The following is a 22,221-nucleotide window of genomic DNA, read 5'->3' on the forward strand; positions in this document are numbered from 1 at the left end:
GTCTTACTGAAGTTGCAGGACAAAACATTTGGCTGGCCTGTAGGGATTGGCCTGTATGCTGCTGAAAAAGAAACTGCAAGAGATGTAAGGACAAATTCTGCATCAGATGAGGAGGGAAGTGGTAGATTCCACAGCTGAAGAAAGGTTTGAACCGGAGATAAACTAGGAGGTAGATGACTGTCAGCCTCAGATACCATGGGGAACCAGAGCAAACCAGTTGAGGAAAAGGATGATGGAGTGGGATATAACTAATCCCAGGGTGAGATACAAGGCTGATGAACTAAGAAGTGTCATGCATTTTAAGTAGATGGCTCTGAAGCAACAAGATTTAACTTAAAGGCAGGGTGTTGGTTGTTTGAGCTTGGAAGGGAGGGAAGATGCTCACTTTGGAATCAACTTCTTGCCATGGATTGAGAGTAGAATTCTAACTCTGCTTGTTCCCTTTTTACTGGTTTCTGCAATGGGCTTCATTAGTATTTTAAAGACAGGCTTGATGGTTTGCATTACTGAAGCTTTTAGTTAAGAGATCATTATCTGTGCCTGCCTGCAGAAGGCTGGGGGAACAGGGCAAGAATGGCCTTGACATTGCCTACCCCTTATCTAGACATGAATAAAACTGATTCCTTTCCCATCCTTAAATGAATGCAATGCTTTCCACTTGTTCTGAAGGCCCAGTGAACCTGAGTCCTAAGTTTAAATACATGTAAATCAAGTGAACATTTGTTTTGAATGCACCAACTGAAGTCATAAGATTTATGTGAAGGTAGTGCTTAGCTTGAATCAGCAGTGTGAGTTTTTCTGAACAATCTATGTTTCCTGTAATATGCTTTGATGGACAGAAACTGCCTGTGTGGAGATTAACAGGCTGTAGAACACAAAATGAATAGCTGAACATTCCACAAATATGACTGGATGGAACATCCTATGGCTGGCATACTATGGGTCAAAAACAACAGGTCAAAAAGTTATGTGAAAAAATAAAAGAAACACTTGTGAAAGGATCAAGCATTGAATTGGTTTATGAAAAGTGTGAAGTTCCACAGTGAACTGTCAAATAATTTAAGTCTGAAATGTCTCTCTCACCTTGATACTCGTAAAATTAATTGAATTAAAATGAATGTCTGCTGAGCCCAGTAATTTCAAAAAATTGCTGCTGTTTTTGTTTGTAACATAAAAGCAGGTGCTTCATATTTGCCACTGCATGAGACCATCAGTGTTACAAAGAAAGCATGGCCTCTCTTTTCTTCAAAGGGAAAAAATGCCTGATTAAAGGTTGTTCCTATTCAGTCCTCACAGTTTTGTCTTCATATTTGAAGTTGTGGATAGAAAAGCATGGACAAAACCAGATTTTTGAAAAAAAATTAAGAGGAACATAATGTTACACATTAGTAATATTTATGAAAAATAATATTTGATCAATAAAATGTGTGCTCATATCTCATTATCAGAATATTTTTTGAAAGGTAACAATGTTTATTAAATTGTATACTTGGATGATGGAGCTACATGTTCTACTTGAACCTCACATCTTCAAAGCCCAGCCACTTTTCAAGATCCAAGCTGGAGGGGTACAATTTTCAGAGAAGCAGTAGGCAGAATGGAATGCTATTTGATTGTTCCCACAGTTTCCCCTGCAGCTCCCTTCCTCCCCAGCTCAGTTTCCATATCCAAGCCAACGCAATGGAAGTATAGCTCTGAAACCCTGCTGGTGGAAAGATTTAGGGAAGTGAAGAATTAAACACAGTCTCTCTATGGCAGGTTCATCTCATGGGGGCCCAGTGTGCTGTGAAAAAGCAGAGTAGGAGGAGGATTCTTTCTGCTTTCTCCACTTGCTAGCTACCCCCTCAAAGAAGTACCAGAACTGTGTTTCCATCTCACATATACAGTGTTTGTAAACCTGCTGTTCTGCCTTGAGAGCAATAAAGCAGGCAAAGTAGTACCTTATGTTGCGATACCAAACTCTCTTGGTGAAAGCAGTTTACAAGCTTTTGGAATTTTGTGGCAGAGTAATAGATAACTCTCATATATTAGCTATGTTTTTGCTCTTTGCTTGCTAGGCATTATCAAGAGAGATTGGGAAATGTTCACTGACTGGAAGCTACAAAGTCCATAGAAGTCCCACAGTTCAGTGTCATCTTTGTAGCTTTACAGTTTTCTACAAGCCCTGGAGGATGCCAAGCGGTCACAGATCCATTATCTTGAAGCCTCTTTTACATAATGAAAACAGCATCAACCTTCTTGTAATTGTTCATTTGCATGAGAGGACCCTGGCAGTGTGCATTCCCAGCACCACACAAACACATCACAATCTAGCATGCTTTAATGATAGAACAGTAGAGTTGGAAGGGGCCATGAAGGCCATCAGGTCCAACCTCCTGCCGAGTGCAGGACACCACATTAAACCATCCCTCTCAGATGGGTCTCCTGTTTTTGCATGAATGTCTCTAGTGTGGGAGAGCCCACCACCTCTCTAGGCAGCTCTGACAGTGAGGTCATATTGCTCTGACAGTGAGAAAACTTTTACTGATATCTAGCCTGAACCTGGGTTGCCACAACTTGAATGGAAACCTCCAGTGTGGGCAAGAAATGCTTTGGTACGATCCCTTAAGCTGTTTATATCTTCAGTGAAACTCAGGTCTCTGCTTTGCCATAACAGTAGGGCTTCACACAGGCATTCAGCAGCAGGGGTTAGTTTGGAACAAGCATGCATGGATGCATGGTTCAGTGCATGCTAATCTGCTAGATCTTCCTTTCTGTCATATTTTAATGGGCTAGATCATTCTAGAAGTCTCCAGTTTATGGTTTGAAATGTTATGGCTGAAAACTGTGCACATAGATGCACATAAATACAGTTAAAATCAGTGGAACCTCAGCTCATAACTGTGAGTTTACACTTCACTGTAGATCGCAATTAGAGATGTCTACCTTAATTTGGGTTGTGCTGTGCAAGGGTAGCAAGGCATCCAACAAATGAGCATCCCCTTCACTTTGCAGGCACACCCCTCTCCCTATGTATATTCTATCGGTCTTATTTCTGTATTCTATAGAGACCTACCAACCATAATTTCTACTCAGTCATCCAAGTTATTAATGGAGATATTTCCTAAACACATGGAGGTTCAGGACCATCCCTACCATAGCTAAGGTTTGCCTGTGGGAAAATCACGGGATCTGCCCATATATTAGATTGCTTCCTCCTTTTGATTCACCAGTAAGATACTAGTTTATCTATCCTGCCCCTGCGGGGCTCCATCTATTCTCTCCCACCCCACAGTGCTGCGTGAAACAAATCACTTCAGCCTGCTGTTTGTCAGGGCCGGCCATGCTACTTGGCTGCCAGCAATTCAGGGAAACCTCAACTGTTAATCCTGTGTTCATGGAAGTACAGCGTATCCTTGGGGCTCTGAGTGAACTCATGTCCTGCTGCTAATATTTCTGAGATACCCCTTCCCAGAGTGGGGGAGCAGGGTTAAAAGTGAGAATTCAGATGGGAAAGCACGGAATGCAACAATCTTTGGACAAAAAGTTGTTCCTTTACCCTAATTACAAATATGAGATCTGCATTGGGGCAAATTAAGAAGTGTTAAATATGTCCACAGGCCTGAAAAAGTTGCTTACTCTTGACCTTGGGTGTTATCCCTCTGAAAAGGGAATGAATTACTTTTATTTATTTGATTGCTTGCTTGTTTCTTGAGCATGCCTGCCACAGTTCTGTTAGAAAGAACACCCAAAGTGATGGGATACAATAATAAAAGCAATTGATTAACAAAAAACTGAAAAAGTATGACATATGAAACAACAAACAACTTCATGTTATATTCAGTTGTCTCGTATTATGCTGAAGCACCTGCTGAAACAGCCATAGTTTTTTACCTGCTTGTGAAACTTCATCAGCACAGGTCTCATTTGGAAGCCTTTTCCATAAAGTGACACCATTACTACAGTAGAGAAGGCCCTGCTCCGTTTAGCAGAACTAAATAATATGAACACAGAGGGGGGAAGTCAGTCTTGCAAGACAGTCTTCATCAGTTACAGATTAGCTTTTTAAAAATACTGCAATATTTATGTACTGTGTGTGAGAAAGAGACCTTACCAGAAATAAACTGAGAGCGCTTGCCTAACTACTGCAACCTATTAGCTTTATCTTCTCCTCTTAAAACTTCTCTTTCTCTCTTCCATCTTCTGCTTTCCGTACTAGCCTGGATATTCATGCACAGTTTGTCTGGTTGCAACTTAGAAGACTTATTATTTTTAAAAGGATGTCCTAGCTGTATGTATTGATTTTTATATACAGCTTAAGGCAAGAATCACATAGACATTAGAAGCAGCTTTAAGATCTAACCCCATATGCTGCTGCCAAAATAAAAGTAGAGCTAAAAGATCCATTATCTTTTGATTTCATTTTCCTGGGCTGGCTTTGCAGCATTGTACAAGAGTGTTCTCTGTATTTTTAAGGAGGGTCATAGGCTTAGGAGACAGTGCCTTTGTTACCATGCTGTTGTGGGAGCTGCAGCTGTGTAGTTTGCTCTCATACCACCAGTGTGTTGTGAAGTACCTAGGACTATGCAGAAGGAGTCCGTACCAGCATCAGCCCAGTTTTTGCAGATTAGTGCTGGCATCAGAGAAGTCGTACTGTGAGCTCCTTTGGCATGATCTAGGCCTTCTCTTGTTATCGGAACAACATGGAAAGGAGTGGCACTTGGGCTCCCAGGCCACTGGTGTTCCATGCATCTTACGCCAAAGTACTGAAAAAGAAGAAATTAAAACAGCCCATGTTGCTGGTGTCTTTGTCCTCAATATGCTACTTCTTCAGTCTTGGACAAAACTGGATCATGTACCTCATGGCTAGTGTTGCTTAGATTAAATGATCTCATGGTGTGATTACATTACTTCAGGTTGTAGTATTTCAACAATCATACCTAATTATTCTGTATCCTGTGGCAAATCTGAGTAAAAACACATTTACCAGACTTCCAGAAAAACCTAGAATCAATTTATTTTTATAAGTCCTATATTCTAACCTGACAGTAGGACCATCAGACAGAACTAGATACACAGTAAAATAGATGAGAATTGGCTGAGGAGCAATCGACAGCTTAGCAGATGCCTCTTTACTGTCACCCCCTCCCCTAATCAGCTGTTCTGAAAAGTTGTACAAGAAGTATCATGGAGACAGTAAGTGGGCGGTTGCCACAATCCCTGACCATTGGCCATACTTACGTGCATTTATGGGAGACATTGTTCAAAATACCTGCAGGGCACCAGATTCCTCTGCCTTCCAGTTTAGGAGAGATGAGAGAAGCGCTAGGACTGTGATCCAATACCTCACCCTTATAGTCTACCAGTGGCAGGAATTCTCCCCCCTCCCCTGCCCCCCGTATAATTCATATGTAGCTTACATACAAAGATTTCTCATGGACACAGGCATGTCATGGTGTTTTCTCTTTTTTTTTTTTTTTTTTTTTTTGCACTATGGAACTTTATTTTGCGCAGGTCACCCATGTTTATGTTTATTGACAACTTTTAAAAATCTACAATTTCAGGGTAATTTTGGAGAAGTATATAAGGGAACATTAAAAGATAAAGCCCCTGTTGCTGTAAAAACATGTAAAGAAGACCTTCCTCAGGAGCTGAAAATTAAGTTTTTGTCAGAAGCCAGGTGAGTAGTGAAAATTGGAATAAAACATGCACTCGGAATCCATTAGATACCTAAACACAGATGTAGTTTCAAAATAGATCTCATTTGCTAGTCTGCCTAAACTACCCAATACTTTCCACCTCAACAGTTATTTCAGATGAATAGTAGGGATGCTATAACATTGATGTTGGTAGAGAACTCCCTCTGCCACCTTTTGAATGAGTTCTCTCCGGAAGAAATATCTGTCTGTCTGTCTAGTTTGTATAAATGCTGCCTATTAACATTATGTCTAGCATTTCAGGATGATTATGTTGTAGGAAGACCAAACAATATTATAATAATTGTGAAAATAAGTATGTATCCCACTTAAATTAATGTACATCCACTTGCAAAATGTTTCAAGTCAGCTGCTAGCACAGTAATTGGCACCATGTCATTGTTGTAATAATCCAGAATCAGGAAACTCTTCTACACTTGAAAACATCTTGGACTGAAATGAGCCCGACTTTTTAAAAAACTTGTGAACCAATAGGTGCAGAAGTTGCTCCTTACTGATTCCTTACTGAGGCTGAATTAAAGTATCTTTAAAAATTTGCTATTCTTTTAAATATGATATCACAAGTAGAGCTATTCAGAAATCCTCCATGATCCTTCATGTCTCTTTAGGATTATGCCCAGCTTTAATTTTCATGTATGGCTTTCATGTGCAAGTTACTTGGGTTTCATATTCCTGTGCATTCATGAAACTTAGTAAATGTGCTTTGCAAGATTACAGAGAATATAAGTGCAAGTGAATTGGAGTTGGAACATTGCCCATGCTGTAGGCCAATTCTTCTCAAGCTAGTGTATGGGTCAGAGTTCCTTTGTTCTGCCAATTTAAGTGAGGGTATGCAGAAGCCATGTGCTCAAGCACAGTGAAAGCCAAGAATGTGCAGACATACATGTCTGCTTCACTGTAGCTCTTGACTGCTCTACATACATACATGGAGCCTCAGTGTTCTTTGCGCATAGCAAGTTTGACATGGTAAGCTTCGTCTGCCTTCCCCTGGGTATCCAGCATCCTTCACACAAGTGTTAATTTATGAATAGGAATGCTGTTGGAGAGTTTTTCCTGAAATGTTTATTTTCTCTGTCCAAATGCAAAAAGTCAATAGTGAAATATGTTTAAATGATGGTAGGAACAGATCTGTGTAGAAACAAAGAATGTTCAGATGTGAGTGTGACACATAAAAATGTCAAATCTACTCTAAGAATTTGGTCATTCATTCATTCATTCATTCAGAATATTTATATGCCATCTGGCGCAAAGGCCTCATTCTAAGTGTTCTAAGTGTTGTTTGCACACATTCTAAGTGTTGGTGCAAACAAATGGTACTTAGTCAATTGTTTTCTCATCTTATTAGGAGGAAATTATTCCTGTTGTGCAACATTTTTATGTTTTAGTGAAATACCGTTAAATAAATTTAAACATGCACACAACAATAAATCATTAAGGTTTTTTCTGTATAATGAAATCAGATTTATACAATGAAATATACTGATGTGATTCAATCTTTCTACCATTTACAGAATACTTAAACAATATGATCATCCGAATATTGTAAAGCTTATAGGAGTATGCACTCAAAGGCAGCCTATTTATATTGTTATGGAGCTTGTTCCAGGTAATATTCACATTACTATTTTCAATATATAGCTTGTACCAGTTGTCTATTTCATTGTATTTTTGTTTACTTGCAAATAGACTTTATACCTTTTATTTGCATCTCTTCTGTTTTAAAAGAGTGTTCTTTAGGGTTTGATAAACATCTTTCTACTATTTCAAAATCCTAGGGTTATTTGGTTTCTACCAGCAGGTGGAGACAGTATCTAAGTCATAGCTCTTAGGCATGCCCCATCCTAGATCTGCTGGGAACATGGAAATATATGTAACATCTGCTGTTTCATATATAATTTGAATGTTGAATACATATGCAATGAGAAAAGATAACCTTGCATCATATAATGCATTAAATAAAGGAATAGTGAGTTATGTTTATATAAAAGGGTTGAGGTGATCTCAGTAAGGGTAAATGATTGCTTGCAGATACTTTCCATGTGCTTTTCCACCCCACCCCCCAATACATGAATGTTCTTAACTAGTTTAACTGGCCTGTGTTTGTGTGGTACAGCTGGGTAAACATTGTAGGAGTCAAGGTCTGTTGCTTTCCCCTTTGAAACACTTATTGAAATAGGTGTCTCTTTTGAAAAATCATCGTCACCATGCAGACAGAACTCTGGAGAATATGTTATACTTTTGCAAAGCTGCATTTTTTTACATGTTAAGACAGTTAAGAAGGTGGCATGGAGGAATATTCTCCAGATAGAGAATATATAGTCCTTCAGCTCACAAGATGACTATTTCACATAGTTGCTTGAAGTAAAACCAGGCTTGCATTGTACTGTGTTGTGTTAGGTGCTTGTACAATTTGGATGCAACAAGTTCTGGTTGCCAGAGCTAGGGTTTTTCTGTTTTAGGTTCCTTTTGTTTTGGTTTGGTTTATAGACAGCATTTCCACTGCGGAGCATGCCCCAACCAGCTCACAGTAAATATCACATTACAGTAGTGTCGGTGAACAATACATTATAAACATATATCAGACAAATTCAGATAGGTTGAGTCAGTTTCAATTTTACAATGAATTGATATGATCAAATACGAAAAACAAGGTCAAACCTGACAATTGAAAAAGAAATAACTCACTTACCCCTCACTGCTTGTCTTGCTTCCCGCCAAAGAACCAAGGAAAGGCAATGGTACCTCCAAAAGTACTAGTCTGATGCATTTTTGGAAGACATTAGATTTCAATGATTTTTGTGTTTCTTCATCAGAAACTGTCGTAAATATAAAGTAGCAGCTGAGTAAAAACTTAAAAGGAGTGTGGGGGGCAATTTGAGAGCTAATCACCTTGTCATTTACAGGTCTTAATCATTTATATATCTTAATAGCAAAGTGTCATAGTGTTAAAGTTGAATGTCCCATCAGCTCAAGTGCCACACCAATATCAGATTCTCAGTTGAGTCAAGAAATGCTACCTCCCATTGAATGGGATTCTAGATCATCAGCATGGATGACTACATAAAAGGACAGAACGAAAGACAGTGGTAAAGCAAGAGGACAGATGTAGTTTAAGGGAATTCTGTCAGTGCCCCCCAAGCATCGCTGCTCAGCACCACCACCACCCAGTCCCAGATGGTGACAATCTGACCATTTTAAACCAAGGAAATTTTTATGTGATAGATGTAGTATGAGTGGAAGTATAGCATATATGTAGTCGTTGCCTTTTCATTTGTAGTAATATGTGTCACTGTTATATCCCTATATGTATAGTTGATATGTATATTTGTTAATAAATGCACTTGACTAGTCAAGCAATTGGTTCTAATTTTTGATTAATATAAGGTCATGAAGACTGAAAAGAAGCAGTAATCATCTTGATGTTCCTTATTCCTGATAAAATTCTGTATTCTCAACTTCACAATTATTTAGTTTCATCTGCACTATTTTTTCCAACTACATAAAATGTATTCAAGCAGCATATTAGAATAAATCCTGTCACACCCTGCCATGCCTGGTGAGACAACTAATGATTTTGTAATGAAAAATAAAGATTTAAAATGAAGTGGTCTATTTATAAAATGTTTGCAGCCAAACTGACCAGACTCTTTTAAAAAATCAAAATTAGATTTCACCTGGGGAAATTGTGGACTCTCCCAATGCTAAAGGCATTCAAAAGTGTCTGGACAGCCTTCTTAATGGTTGTAACTTGGTGTCCTGCAATATCAGGGGGTTGGACCCAATGGCATTCTGGCCCCTTCCAACTCTACTATTCTATAATTCCTTGGAGCTGAGTTCCATATAAGGTTATAGAAACTGTAAGAAGAATCCACTTAAGTTGGGGAATCTTCAGCATAGTTTTCTCTGGTGTAAAGAAGTACATTTTTCTGCACCAGATAGTTAAAAAAGTAACCTTTCTTCAAAAGATAAGGAAATGTGAATCCCTACCAGAAATATTTGAGGGCCTACATTTGAAGTCTCTTTTCTCTTATTTTAGCTGGGAGACAATAGCATAATTCCATTCTTAATTTGTTGCTTTTAAATACATATGGTTTTCATAAGCTTTAATATAGATTCAGTCCCTACTAAATCACTGGCTTCCTTTTTAGTGCCGGCATATAGCTATAAAATTCATGCCAGGGTGCTTTTTATGACTTTAATATTTTAAAGCTTTTTCCTTTTGATTTCATCCATCAAAATATTGCTGATGCAGCATTAAGCATTTGTGGATACTTTAAAATGGGATGCCATAATGCTTTGTTTGGTTGCTCTAATGTTTCATTTCATGCCTAATATTCCAAAACAGATGAGGATGGGAGAGCATAAGCTGACCACTTATTATCACGGTGAATACACATTAATCGTTTGAAATGGGAGCAAGGTTCTTTAATTTATACATTATATAAGTTCAAAGCTTGTTAGCATACTGCATAAGAAACTGCACTGACATATTTATCATTCTCCTCTGGCTAGGCTATTAGGTTATATTCCACTGCTTATTTTTCCTAAGAGGATAGAGTAAAAAAGCTTAAACTAAAAAAAGGATCTAATTCAACAATGTTTTTTTAATCCAAAGGCAAAACTAATGAAGTCATAGTATTAATGATTGCTGTAGTGATTGAAAAATTGGAAGCCATGAGGAAATGGTAGAAAAGTTTATTCTAAGTGTAGTCCTTCGCTTGTCTCTGCAATTATCACACATTATTTGCTGAGAGTCTCCTGAAGTTTCACCCAATGATGTAGACCTCCAGGATCTTTAAGAAGTCCTCCAGAAATCTTATGCAGGTCTACTAAGAGATGCTGCAGTCTTAGAACACTGTGACATCTTAACCAATTATTAGCTGGGGTTTGAGGATCTTTTAGAACATACTTTATGGGGCTCATATCCAACACTCCTAAGCCCTTAAACTCAGCATTGTATGAGCATGCTATGCACAGTGGGAGCAGCTGAAGTTCTCTGCCTTTCCAGGCCTCCTACTCTGCATTGCTGCTAGATAACCATGTTTAGCCTTCTAGCTGGAACACTTAAGGGAGAGAAGAGTCCACAAGAATAAGAGGACACAAGAATAAGTCATAGCCTGACATCTGCTGCCTTCTCAGAGAGGCAGCCAGCACAATTACTTTCCATCAGACTTTTTCTTTGGGGGGAGGGGTGCAGTTGAATGTGGATTCTTGACTCTGAGGTCAGAGGTCTGTTTCTGAATTTAGATCTTGGATTCTGAAGTATCCTGTGCCCTCCTCCCTGCCCCATGGTGTCCAGGGATCATAGGATCGCTCTGTTTTGCATGCACATACAGTACCATTTTTGGTAGAAAGGTGGGGATCAATCAATATATCCAGCTTTCCATTTCTTTTGGTAATGTGTTCCCCATCTGTTGCCTCCTACTTCCTTCCTTCTCCCCACACCAGGGCCCCTGATTTCCAGTATCTACTGCTTCCTGTTTCTGATCCCATTTGTCCATGACATTTGAATCCCCTCTCAGCCCCAGTGTGTGCACCAGGCTTCTGTTGCATTATAGTAGTTCATTTGATGAGGCTGCCACTTCACTTCTTCGACCCTCCATTGTGCAGACCCAATGTATTATGCTTTAGCTATTAAACATCAACTGAATATGGTGGGTTAATGTTGATGGAATATCTTTCTGGATAACCAGTTCATTTGCATGATGCCTTCGGATGATTTGTAGTACAATTCCCTTCAGTCCCAACCAGCACAGCCAGTGTTGAGGAACAATAGGAGTTGCAGTCCAGAAAAATGGAGTACACCAGGTTGGGGAAAGGTTTGTCTGAAGGATGAAAAATAGGGCCATAAACTGTTCCTCTTTCAAACAGACTTTTCCAAACCTTGCACTGAGCAACAAATGCTACTGCCAATTTTCAAAATATATTTATGTTAATGCTTGTGGTGAAGCTGAATCCTTGCAGCGATTTAATCAGGATACCATGGGTGAAGGGAATCTCATTCTGAAAGCAAGTAGTCTTCATGTCTTCTACCTGCTAACAACATCCCAGCCCTCACTCTGAGTGATGGTGTCCATGGCACCAGTAGAAGGGCCACTGTTTGCACCAAGTAAATTTACCCTCTCTGCTAGGGTGTGTATGTGAGACCGAGGGGAAATGAATAAGGTAAGACTGCTTTGGGCAGCTTAAACTTTGTACGTTATTGATGTGACTCTCTTCGCTGTAGTGTGCATCTACAGAGTTCCCAAGATCAAGATGCATTCACTGAAGAATATCCCTGTGCAATTTAGCATGCTAGGTGGCTTAGAACAACTCCATCACTTCTGAACTCCTCAATACCTTCAGGCTCACAGTACTGTCAAACTAAGAAGACTTTCCTCCTATCTTTCCTCCCTTCCGTCTGTAACAGACTGCCGCAAGATGCAGCTGCTTCAGAAAATTTCATTATGTTAATGGAAATGGCATTGAGGTATTCAGTGCCCAAATGGAGGCTGGGCAGGGGCAGGGGTGTGGGGGGGGGGGGGGCTACTGCTCTACCAGATCCTTTCAATAATGGTGTTGAATTTCATTTTAGTGGTATTTTTTCTTGTTTATGCTTTGAACAAGTAAGAAAAGAGGCAGCAGGAAGTATATATAGTCAGTGTGAAAAAATACCCCAGTATCCTTTATTCTCTGTGCATTTTCTTTCTGCTACCCATGGAGGAAAATGATTGGTGTCTATGCAGCCCCTCCAGATATTGAAGCTAATTGCCTAATATCTCTTTTTCTCAGACACACACACTGCAACCAGACTTTGCTCTTCAAAGCAATAGTTTTGTTTACTCTCTTGGAGGGAGGGAGCGGGGGAAACTTGCTTATGACAAGCAGACTCCTGGTCTGCAGTCCTCATGAGCAAATTCAATATTGCAGTTAAGAGGAGTTGCTTAATGTCCAGAGATTTAGAGTAAAAAATGACTTTTTTCCTCCCCAGGAGAGAAATCTCAGGTTTTGAAAAACTCATTAAGAGTAAATACAGTAGTCAAGGGCCTGATTCAATTCCCTACTCCTGTCATGAGTCATAGTTCACAGAACAAAGTCAAGAGAGATGTTCCATTGGGTGTCATTTCCCCTCCAGTTATGCCAGAGCCTACAAGCCTATTAAGGGAATTTGTGATATACTTTACTGAGGCAATAAAATATAGATGTTATTGTTCTGACAGACAAATGGTGCTGGCTGTTGCACGCATCAGCTCACATTTTATTTCCTACAACAGAGGCTGCCATGTGATTTGGTGCTGAAAATGTCACTTGAAATGTTTTTGCCATGTTCTGTGTTTCTGTAAAGTACAATGTACCATATCTAGTGCCATTGTGAACTAAGACTCAAGGGTAGGCAGAAGGTAGATTGGGATCTACCGGTTGATCTCTGGGTGATTTTTAATAGATTAGCAAGGGTTTCTGATTCCCAGTTGTTCAACAATAGCAACAACCGAATGACTTTTTCACAGCTGTATTAGGCTGCTGAAAAGGGGAAAGATTGATATAACCAGGAACAGACTTCTGTGTGAAAGGGCTCAGTTCAGTTCTGGTACTGCAATCTAGTTCCACAGCTCAGAATATAGTCACAGGCAACCAGTTCTGTAATTTTGAATTTATGTCTTTAGCTTCTGGTATATCTACCAAAAATCCAAGTAGATTTGCTGAGCCTGAAGTCTGACCACTCCTGAACTAGGTGATACTTACATATGAAAAATAAAAATAGGCTCATCCTAACACAAAGCACACACATTGCAACGGAAATAGGTGCCCTTTGCCCTGCATACAATTGAATCATCATTCCAGCCTTCACAGATTAGGAAGCAGCGGCAGTTCATATTCCTGTCTATAAAGAAATATGTGGTTCTGCTGAGGGAGATTGTTTTTGTGCTCTGTCAAAGAAAATGACCAGTCAAACAGTACATGAGAAGAGGACTCTGGAGCATTTTTAGTCCATTATTGGTTTCAAACACAAGGTTATCTGTTACAGCTAGGTGGAATAACATTCCATGAATCACTGTTCCATTTGTCAGGGTGTTAAGCAGACATGCTTAACTCACCAAGCAGAATGAAGCGTGGTCATTCTTACTAAAATGGTAAGTTTAGCTAGAGTAATATTAAGATTGACTCTGGTTCAGAAAACATAATTCTTATGACCAACAAACATGTATATTTGAGAAAATTAACTTATTCTGATTTGCATGGCATAACATCTGGAGCAAGGAGGCCATTCCTGAGGTGCTGTGTCATATTGCATTTTTGTTTAGTGGCCATACTATGGTAGAGGCAGTCATTCACAATATTTTGGATGGTAACTCTGTCCCTTTGGCTCCTCATATCTTGTGTTTGTCATATTTGATCCACTGGTAGGTATTGTCTCTTACTGTATAAACATGTCTTGTAGCTGGAATTTCAAATGAAAGTTGTTAGGATACCACAGCCAGCTTGTTGGAAGGGAAAGACAGTGAAAAATGAAATGATTGATAAAGGAGGCACAATCCTATTTATTCTTCATAGACTCTGTGCATATGGGAGAATATCCAGTTTTTACTCAGAATGTCTGCATCCTTAGGTAAAATACCTAAACTGGATTTGGCTGATACACAGCAACTTGCTTTGGGATATGCAGCTCACAATGAGCCACAGTGCTGCATCATGTGAATGCAGTGAGCGTGAGTTATGTGAGCGTTGAATAAACCCCACATAAGCCTAAAATAGAACACAAAGTTGGTTACCAGGTTTACAAAACATGGCAACCCTGATATTTATTTCATGTTTATACTGCCCAATAGCCAGGGCTTTCTGGGCAGTTAACAAAGGTCAAAAGAATACAAAGTAGGTGGCAGGCGCACCTCTTTGGGGAGCTCATTCCAAAACCAGGGTGCTGCAACTGAAAAGGCCCTCCACCTGATAGCCAGTCACCTCACTTCCTTTGGAAGGGATCCCTGAGAAAGGACCCCCAAAAATCACAAGATCTGTGAAGGTACATATAGGAAGTGGCAATCCTTCAGATAACCTGGCCCCAAGCCATTTATAGGGCTTTGAGTGTTAGTACTAGCACTTTGAATTGGGCCCAGACTTCAAAAGGCAGCTCGTGTATTTGAAAAATACTGGTGTAATGTGTTCTTGTGAGTCCATATCAACAGTCTTGCTGCCCTGTTTTGGATCAGTTGAAGTTTCCGAACGATTGCCAAAGGCAGTGCATACAGTGCATTTCAGTAATCCAAAAGAGCGGTTACCCAAACATGGATAACTGTAATTTGGCTTTCTCTATCCAGACAGGGTCATAGTTGATGTATCAGCTTAAGCTGATACAAGGTGTTCCATGCCACTGAATCCATGTGTGTTTCAAGTGACTACTCTGGATCCAGGAGCACCCCAAACTGTGAACCTTATCCTTCGGGGGAGTGCAACCCATCTAGAACAAATTGAATATCACCCAGCTGGACAGATGAGCCACCCACTAACAGCACCTCTGTCTTGTCTGGAGTGAATCTGTTTGTTGGCCCTCATCCAATCCATTACTATGCTCAGACAATGATTCAGAGCGGCCACATAAAAGTTGTATATTTAAATGGCCCTGCATGTGCCCTCAGATTTTCTGTGAGCTAAATAATCCACAGTGGGCTGTTATTCTTAAACATAGCCCCACAGAGCTGGTTCACAGGATAAAACATTATCGTGTGTGCGCACGCATGCACTCCTGCCTACTCGCCTTCTGTTAGATCTAACAATTCTGGGTTATTCTCCACAATGTATGAACTTAAAATTCTGAGTTGTTGAGGGAGACCCTTCTAATTGAGAGAACCTCTAATAAGCTTCCGGAGGACTCCAGAGTTCTCTTGAATGCTGCCATCTTCATTGCACATGATACACATGATTACAAAAATCATGTATCAAGGTCATTAATAGTTTCCTCATCTTCCTCAGTTCCTAGTTGTAAACTCTTTAATCTTTACTGACATGAAATGTGATTAGTTATCACAAAAAGAAACATTGTATCCTCTTTCCTGAAGTACTTCCCACATGTTTTAGTGGAGCTTCCATTTTTAATTAGCCTTCAGCTTGAGATTAAACTGAGCTGATTACAATTTTCTATTTCACATTAAAGATTCTACACAAACATTAAAGTTCAGGTTTATTTGTTTTAGCCATAGGCTATATAACAAAAGCAGCATACCATAAAATCTAAGACAAAAGCAACATTGGCACCTAATTCAAAGCAGAATTCACTTCCTTTAACAATTTAAATACTTTTGAGTACTTAAAAAGCATATATCCATTTATTTCACAAAATAGTTCTCTGCCGGCAAATATTAGAAAAATGTTTCTTTTTTTGCTTGACCCAAAGGATTTAATATATAAACATACATTTTAGAATTAATGGAATGTTTATCCAAACTACTTGTACCCAATTCATTCTTAACATATTTTATCATTGGATTCTGCCTTTTTCATTCTGATAGTTTAAATCTGGAGTTTTATTTTCAGTACTACCAACAATGTTAAATATAATTGATGATAATGAGTGGTCTTTAAAAGCATTTCTGTCATTTAAAACATTGAAGAAATGTGTGCATTGTGATCTGTTGGCAGAGATAATGGAAGGCAGTCACACATGGTTTTTCCAGACACTATACAGTCACAACTAGTGAGTTGGATAACTCTCTTTCCAGCATTTTAGCTAATAAAAGTGGGGAAGATAATTTATTTGACTTATATTCATGAAATGCTTCAAAGTATTTATCTGAAACTAGACAGTAAAGAAGAAAACAGGATATTCCATGGCTATGCTGATTTTGAGGTAGATAAGGTAACTAATTGCTTATGGACAGGAGTTGAACATTTGGCAAGCAACCTCCTGGAAATTGGCAGCTATTCCCTGTTTTCTTTTTGTAGACTTTGTTGAAGGTAATCTTAATCAAGTGAATTCTCTGTTTGTACAGCATTTTTCAGGAAATTATCTATTTATAATTGAACTTATAATCTGCTTAACCAATAGTCCAGTAGGACTCTTTTAACTGGAAACTGCTGTGTTAACATCAGGTTGCCATGCCCAAGTAATTCTGTAACATGGTTGTTGGTTTTTAAATTATCCACACATTTTAATTTGCCCTGCCTGAGGAGTATTTTATCCAGTGCATGTTCATAAGGTCCCAGAACAATTCTGCAGGAAGAAAGTGTTAGAATACATGTGAATGTAGCTGGTTGCTAGGGAGATAGACTAGAAAGGGAGCAGGTGAGGTTAAGATGTGGAACAGTTGGGAGACAGTGAGGTTTGCAGGGAAAATAGGAAAAATGGGGATATTCTAGTATTAATTATCTTTCAGTTTATTTATTTTAATACGCTGCCCCATCCCTATAGGCTCTGGGGAGTTACAGGAAATTAAAACCCACAATTTGAATTTATTCTGAAAACAAGCATATTAAATAAAACTAATTTGGGAAGGCCTCTCAGAAGGGATATGTTTTTAACTCTCAAAGTTAACAATGTAGAATATCTGATGCATCCTTAATCAACCTGTAACTTACACTACTTATACTCTCATTCTATTATACAGTAGAGATGGGGGGTCAATCTGCTGTGCTTTTTCAAAGGGGAGCATAAAAGATAATGCATCCTAATGTCCAGCTTTCTCATTTTTCCCTAACAGAGTCTTTCTCTAAGTTTGTATCTAGATTTTTTTTTGTTTGAACTCTAGGATTTTTGTTATGGTCTCTTAATAAGCACTATATGTTCCAGAGTTCCTTAGTTCATAATAGCATTTACTGTATACTTTCAAGAAGCTCATTCTGCTGCTAAGTTTGCAGAGTAAGAAAGCATAAGTATAGGGTAACCTTTATGAAAAGAGCTCCCAAGAAAGGTAAGATTTAGAGACCTGAAAAAAGAAAGATCTTATTTTTATCCCAGAATATGTGAATAAATAAGCTAACCTTTAATTTACAGGTTTATAAACCTATCAGATTAATGCTACTGGGATTTTGTGCTGCATATCCTTTTGTAGATAAGTGTACATTTTCTGAAATACTAATCAGCAGGTTATTTAAAATATGTAGATCATCACTATCTATTCATTGCAATACATGTATGTTTAAAATATATGATAAATACCACTATGTTCTTACCTTTCCAATTGGTTTGTCAGGGCCAAAGCTGTCATTCTTTAAAAAGGTACCTATTAACTACATTTTTAAATTATATATATTCTAAAGGAGAAGCAGGACCCCAGTCAAGATCAGAGTATGTAGAAAGGTGTTAAGTTTCTACCATCCAAATCTATCATTGGTTGTCAGTTGGATATTTGTAACATGGAAAAGAAGCTTCCGTTGTGTTGACTGCATATGTCTGTTATAATGGTGAACACATCTGGGACTTAGATCAACCACTTCATTCCTGAAGCCATCCAACTCCAACTTGGTGAACCTGGAACTAGCCATGGCATATGATACGGTACCATATCCATATTGACTGATAACACATCTGTAAAGATCATGCCCTTAACCATTATAATTCCTGGTATTTTTCCATTTGAATGGACTTGGAAAGTCTCTAACAATGGATATTAAACTGAACTGTTTTGGTTTATTTAAATAACAAAGAATTTATTCCATTGCAAGCAACTAATATACTTTTTATGTCTAGCCATTAAATTCAGCCCCTAAAATGTTCCAGGTAACAACTTTTAAACCAGATTAACTTGGATTGATGCAAATGAACATTGTCATCTTTCCTTTTTTTATAAGGTGGTAACAATAACTGCCGAGTCTGAACTGTGCTGTTCCAAACTGAGTCATGAACTGCAGAATAACTGAGTTGCATTTCTTTTGATAGCTTCATTAAACCTCTAAAATTCCATATGCTTTGTAAAGATACTAAAACTTCACTTGGTTGAGACTTGGAATGGCTGGAAAATAATGACAAGAAATTTGTGTTGAATGTGTTAATATTGTGTTGTCATATATTTTGTGGACTGATGCTGTTGTCATCTTGCTGAAAGTTGCAAGTATGCTAAACTCTTTTCATTCTTTAACCTTAATTAAATCAAGGAAATAAAATGCCACACTTCGAATGTGGTTAGTTCAGTAACAGCTCTAGAAGGAATTTAAATATGTGTAATGTATGGAATCAAGTCCTTAGAGAGTATTTTTACTTTCAATATTTTGGTGTTATTATATGAAAGCATATATTAGGTTTTACTGGCTTATAATTCATTGGTAGATTATGGATATGTTTTTAAAAACATACTCAGTTTGAATGACGTATAATAATTATCCTAACTTATTCCTTTGTTTTCCTCTACAAGACCATTTAATGATTTTACATAGTATTTTCTTCTTAAAATTGCACCTTCCTTGTTCTGAAGAGGCAACTAATTCTCCCTAAAAAACTTAAACTTCACAATGCAATGGTGTGCTTGTTCTTCAGATAGCAGTGTGAAAAATGGACCTTTCTTACCTACTTAACTTTGATTTTATTATGTTTGGAGTTTTTTCTTGTTTTTTGTTTTGTTTTTTTTGTTTTGCACTCCCTTATGTTTACGCAAACAGAATGTAACCAAATGGCAAATTACATTATGGCTAGCTTTGGAGCAGGCAAGAGATCAATACTAGAGGAATAAAAACACACTACTTCAAGGAATCAATTTTTTCAGCATGTCTGGAGCTTATTGTTTTAAATATGATATGACATACACTTGGCTTCTTATAATTGTCTTGGAAATGATACTCAAATACCATCACATTTAGAGCCCCTTTCTTATTTAGAAACATGTATTGCTATATTGTTTAAGTTTGAAAAATGATAGTTTTTTCCTGTTTAAAAATAAATACAGAGATGATAGTAATCATAGAGAGCATTTCAGATTGCTTTGTAAGCTCCTTCCCCCAGAAGGCTAGAAAAATTGGCCTGACTGGAAAATCTTAACAGAAAGCTCTACAGATGAAACTCTGTAAGAGAATTCTTAGCAGTTTTAATAGTGCTTAAGATGCATTAGTCAGTGTGATCAATCAGTTCATTAGACACAGATTAAAAATATGGATTAATCTTACCTTTCTTGGGAGCTCTTCTCAGAAAGGTTACACTGTAGTTACGCTCTTGTTGAAAGTGAACCATGACTTGGACGTGTTGTTTAGTCAAGAGTAACTGATATCTTGTGTTTTGTTTATAAAGAAATTAGCTTAACTAGAATTAATTGAGAAATATATGAAGTTTAATATGTTTTTAGATTGCTTCCTCATTGACAGAGTATATTCATTGACACCTAGGCAAGAACATTCCAGGAAAAATAGAATAGAGTGGATTCCTCCTCCCCAAACTGTAGATACTCCTGTGACTGCAAGAGGGAATCCAAGGTCAGGTTTTTCCCTGCCCCTTTTGCTAACACAGAAAGCACCTCAGCAACTGCTCTGCCAAGGTCTTCAACAACTCCAGAGGACCTCTGAGAGGCCAAGAGAAAGGAGCATTCCAGTGGTCAGGGAGGGGAAAGTGGAGGCATAGGTCCACAGTCTTCCTCAGCAGTCCATTGCAGTCCATTTGATCTAAGCAATTTTGCAGTCCATTTGATCTAAGCTTTGTCTTGTAAAAACCCTTCCCCTGCCAGGTACACTATATCCAACTAAATGGAGTTTTAACTGATGAAAGTTTTCAGTTCAGAATAATAGGCTGTGGGTGAGCATTGTGGGGGCCTGAGTGCTGATGTAGTTAAGTCACTATTCCTGTGGTACATGTTATTTAAGAATGAGACCACTACTGGAAGACAGCATATCATTACTGTATGCAAAATGCTCCTAGAGCAAATACCTGGAATGGATTTCTTACATATGCAGAAACTTAAATTAATTAAAATGTATGTATTTTAGTCCCATTTCTATCCAGCTGTTTTTTGTGCAAACCAAAATCATTAGGCTTATTAATATGCAGCCATATAACTCAGATTGTCTAATTCTTTTGCTGCTGCTTATTTGTTAAGGAAAACTATGTTGGAAAGAGATTTCTGTTTCCCACATTGTATTTAATACTTGTAGATGTGAAACATAGTATATTCAAGCCTAGATTCCTTGATCCCATGGATGAGCAGAAGAGCACTTCCTCTCATTTGGGGGTGTCCCCCAATTTTTGATTCTTTTTTCCTTGCCTTGCACATAGGACAGACTTCCAGACTCCCATCCCCTAGTAGCAAATATTGAGGGGTCTGCAGTGGGAAGGAGAAGCAGCAAGCCCTGTTTCATTAGTGGAATTATAGTCATGGAAGTTGGATCCAAGCTGTTCAGTTTCTGATAGATGTTATTCATTTCCTGTTATTGAGTTACTTAGCTGTATTTCAAACACAATATAGATTGTCATTGCATATAAATAGGCTATTTCAAATGTGTACTGCTTACTGTTATACCATAGATGGTATTTTCACACCATGTATTCCCAAAAAAATGCAACTTGATGGCGGTATTAAAGCTTGTTTTTAGAAGGAGGTAAAGAAATTGCACAGTTAGAGATATGAACTGAAAAAAGTGGAATAAAATCCTCTTAGTTTAGCTTTGAAGTATTTATGTGGTCTGTTTCTTATGAAGATAAATTGCTGGAACTTTTGCTACAAGTGATATAAATTTATGCATTTCCAGCAAAATAATCCCTTGTTTGTTGAAGGATAGGCAATTAAGTGTTAATTCATATCATAGTGATGAGCATAATCAGGGTCTAATAGCAATTGGCACTGTGTCTGGTACTCAGCACTTTAGTGATGTAAATTACCCTTTCAGTACCTTAAATACTTCCAGATCATGATTGAATAGAACAAATAGCATTTTGTATGCCATAATATAAATGTTCAGAAATCATGTTTTAAGAGAGAGATAAATCAATTAAACAGGAAGACTGACAAAAATATCTTTAAATATTGTGCTTTTTTAGACTGCCTTCTGTGCCAAATGTAAGAATAAAACAATTATTGTATAAAACATTTCTTACAAAATGCTATTCTTGGGATACATACACAGTAAACAAAAAGATGCTCTGATGTATAACTCAAAAGCATCTACAGTGTAATGCAACAAAGCAATGCATGAATGGAAGTGGAAAACATTTGAGCTCCGTTTTCATAAACACAGTCTGGAAATTATGTACTTCACTTTCCTGATATCTCTTTGCTCAGATGCTCCTTCTGGACCCAGTTCTTCTTGTTTTGCCCATGAAACCAAACATCTTTAGTACTGTGTGTCTTTGGCTTTGGAAGCACCACACAAATGCAATAAGTAAATAAATATGTTTTGTTTGTGCAATGCAGTGCTAGACAACCATGGTTTGCCCAGTACCACATCACCTGAGCAGAGAAGCAAAGCTGCTCAATATGTTGTCCCTTCTCCCCCAAATCATAAGACAGATACATTGACAAGTTTCCCCAATGTCACCATGCCCCAATCCTATAGCTCAAGCAGTGTGAGACAGAAGATTAATAACCCTACTTAGTTTTTTCACTTGCAGTAGGAAGGCAATGAGTGCAAAACTTACTTCCTG

The 22,221-nt window shown here is 38.2% G+C and overlaps 1 protein-coding gene across 5 annotated transcripts in view; it reads left to right on the plus strand.

Moving 5' to 3' along the window:
* The window catches only part of FER (FER tyrosine kinase), a 190,327-nt gene that overhangs the window by 114,455 nt on the left and 53,651 nt on the right, over positions 1-22,221 (plus strand). For all 5 annotated transcript variants that reach the window (XM_044446574.1, XM_044446576.1, XM_044446575.1 and 2 more), the window contains 2 exons: positions 5,544-5,659; positions 7,208-7,302. In XM_044446574.1, the coding sequence (XP_044302509.1) occupies positions 5,544-5,659; positions 7,208-7,302 (211 nt within the window). The remainder of the gene's footprint in view (positions 1-5,543; positions 5,660-7,207; positions 7,303-22,221) is intronic.

This window comes from Varanus komodoensis, unplaced genomic scaffold (genome assembly GCF_004798865.1).
Source record: "Varanus komodoensis strain SLA01 unplaced genomic scaffold, ASM479886v1 scaffold5, whole genome shotgun sequence".
Classification (NCBI taxonomy): domain Eukaryota; kingdom Metazoa; phylum Chordata; class Lepidosauria; order Squamata; family Varanidae; genus Varanus; species Varanus komodoensis.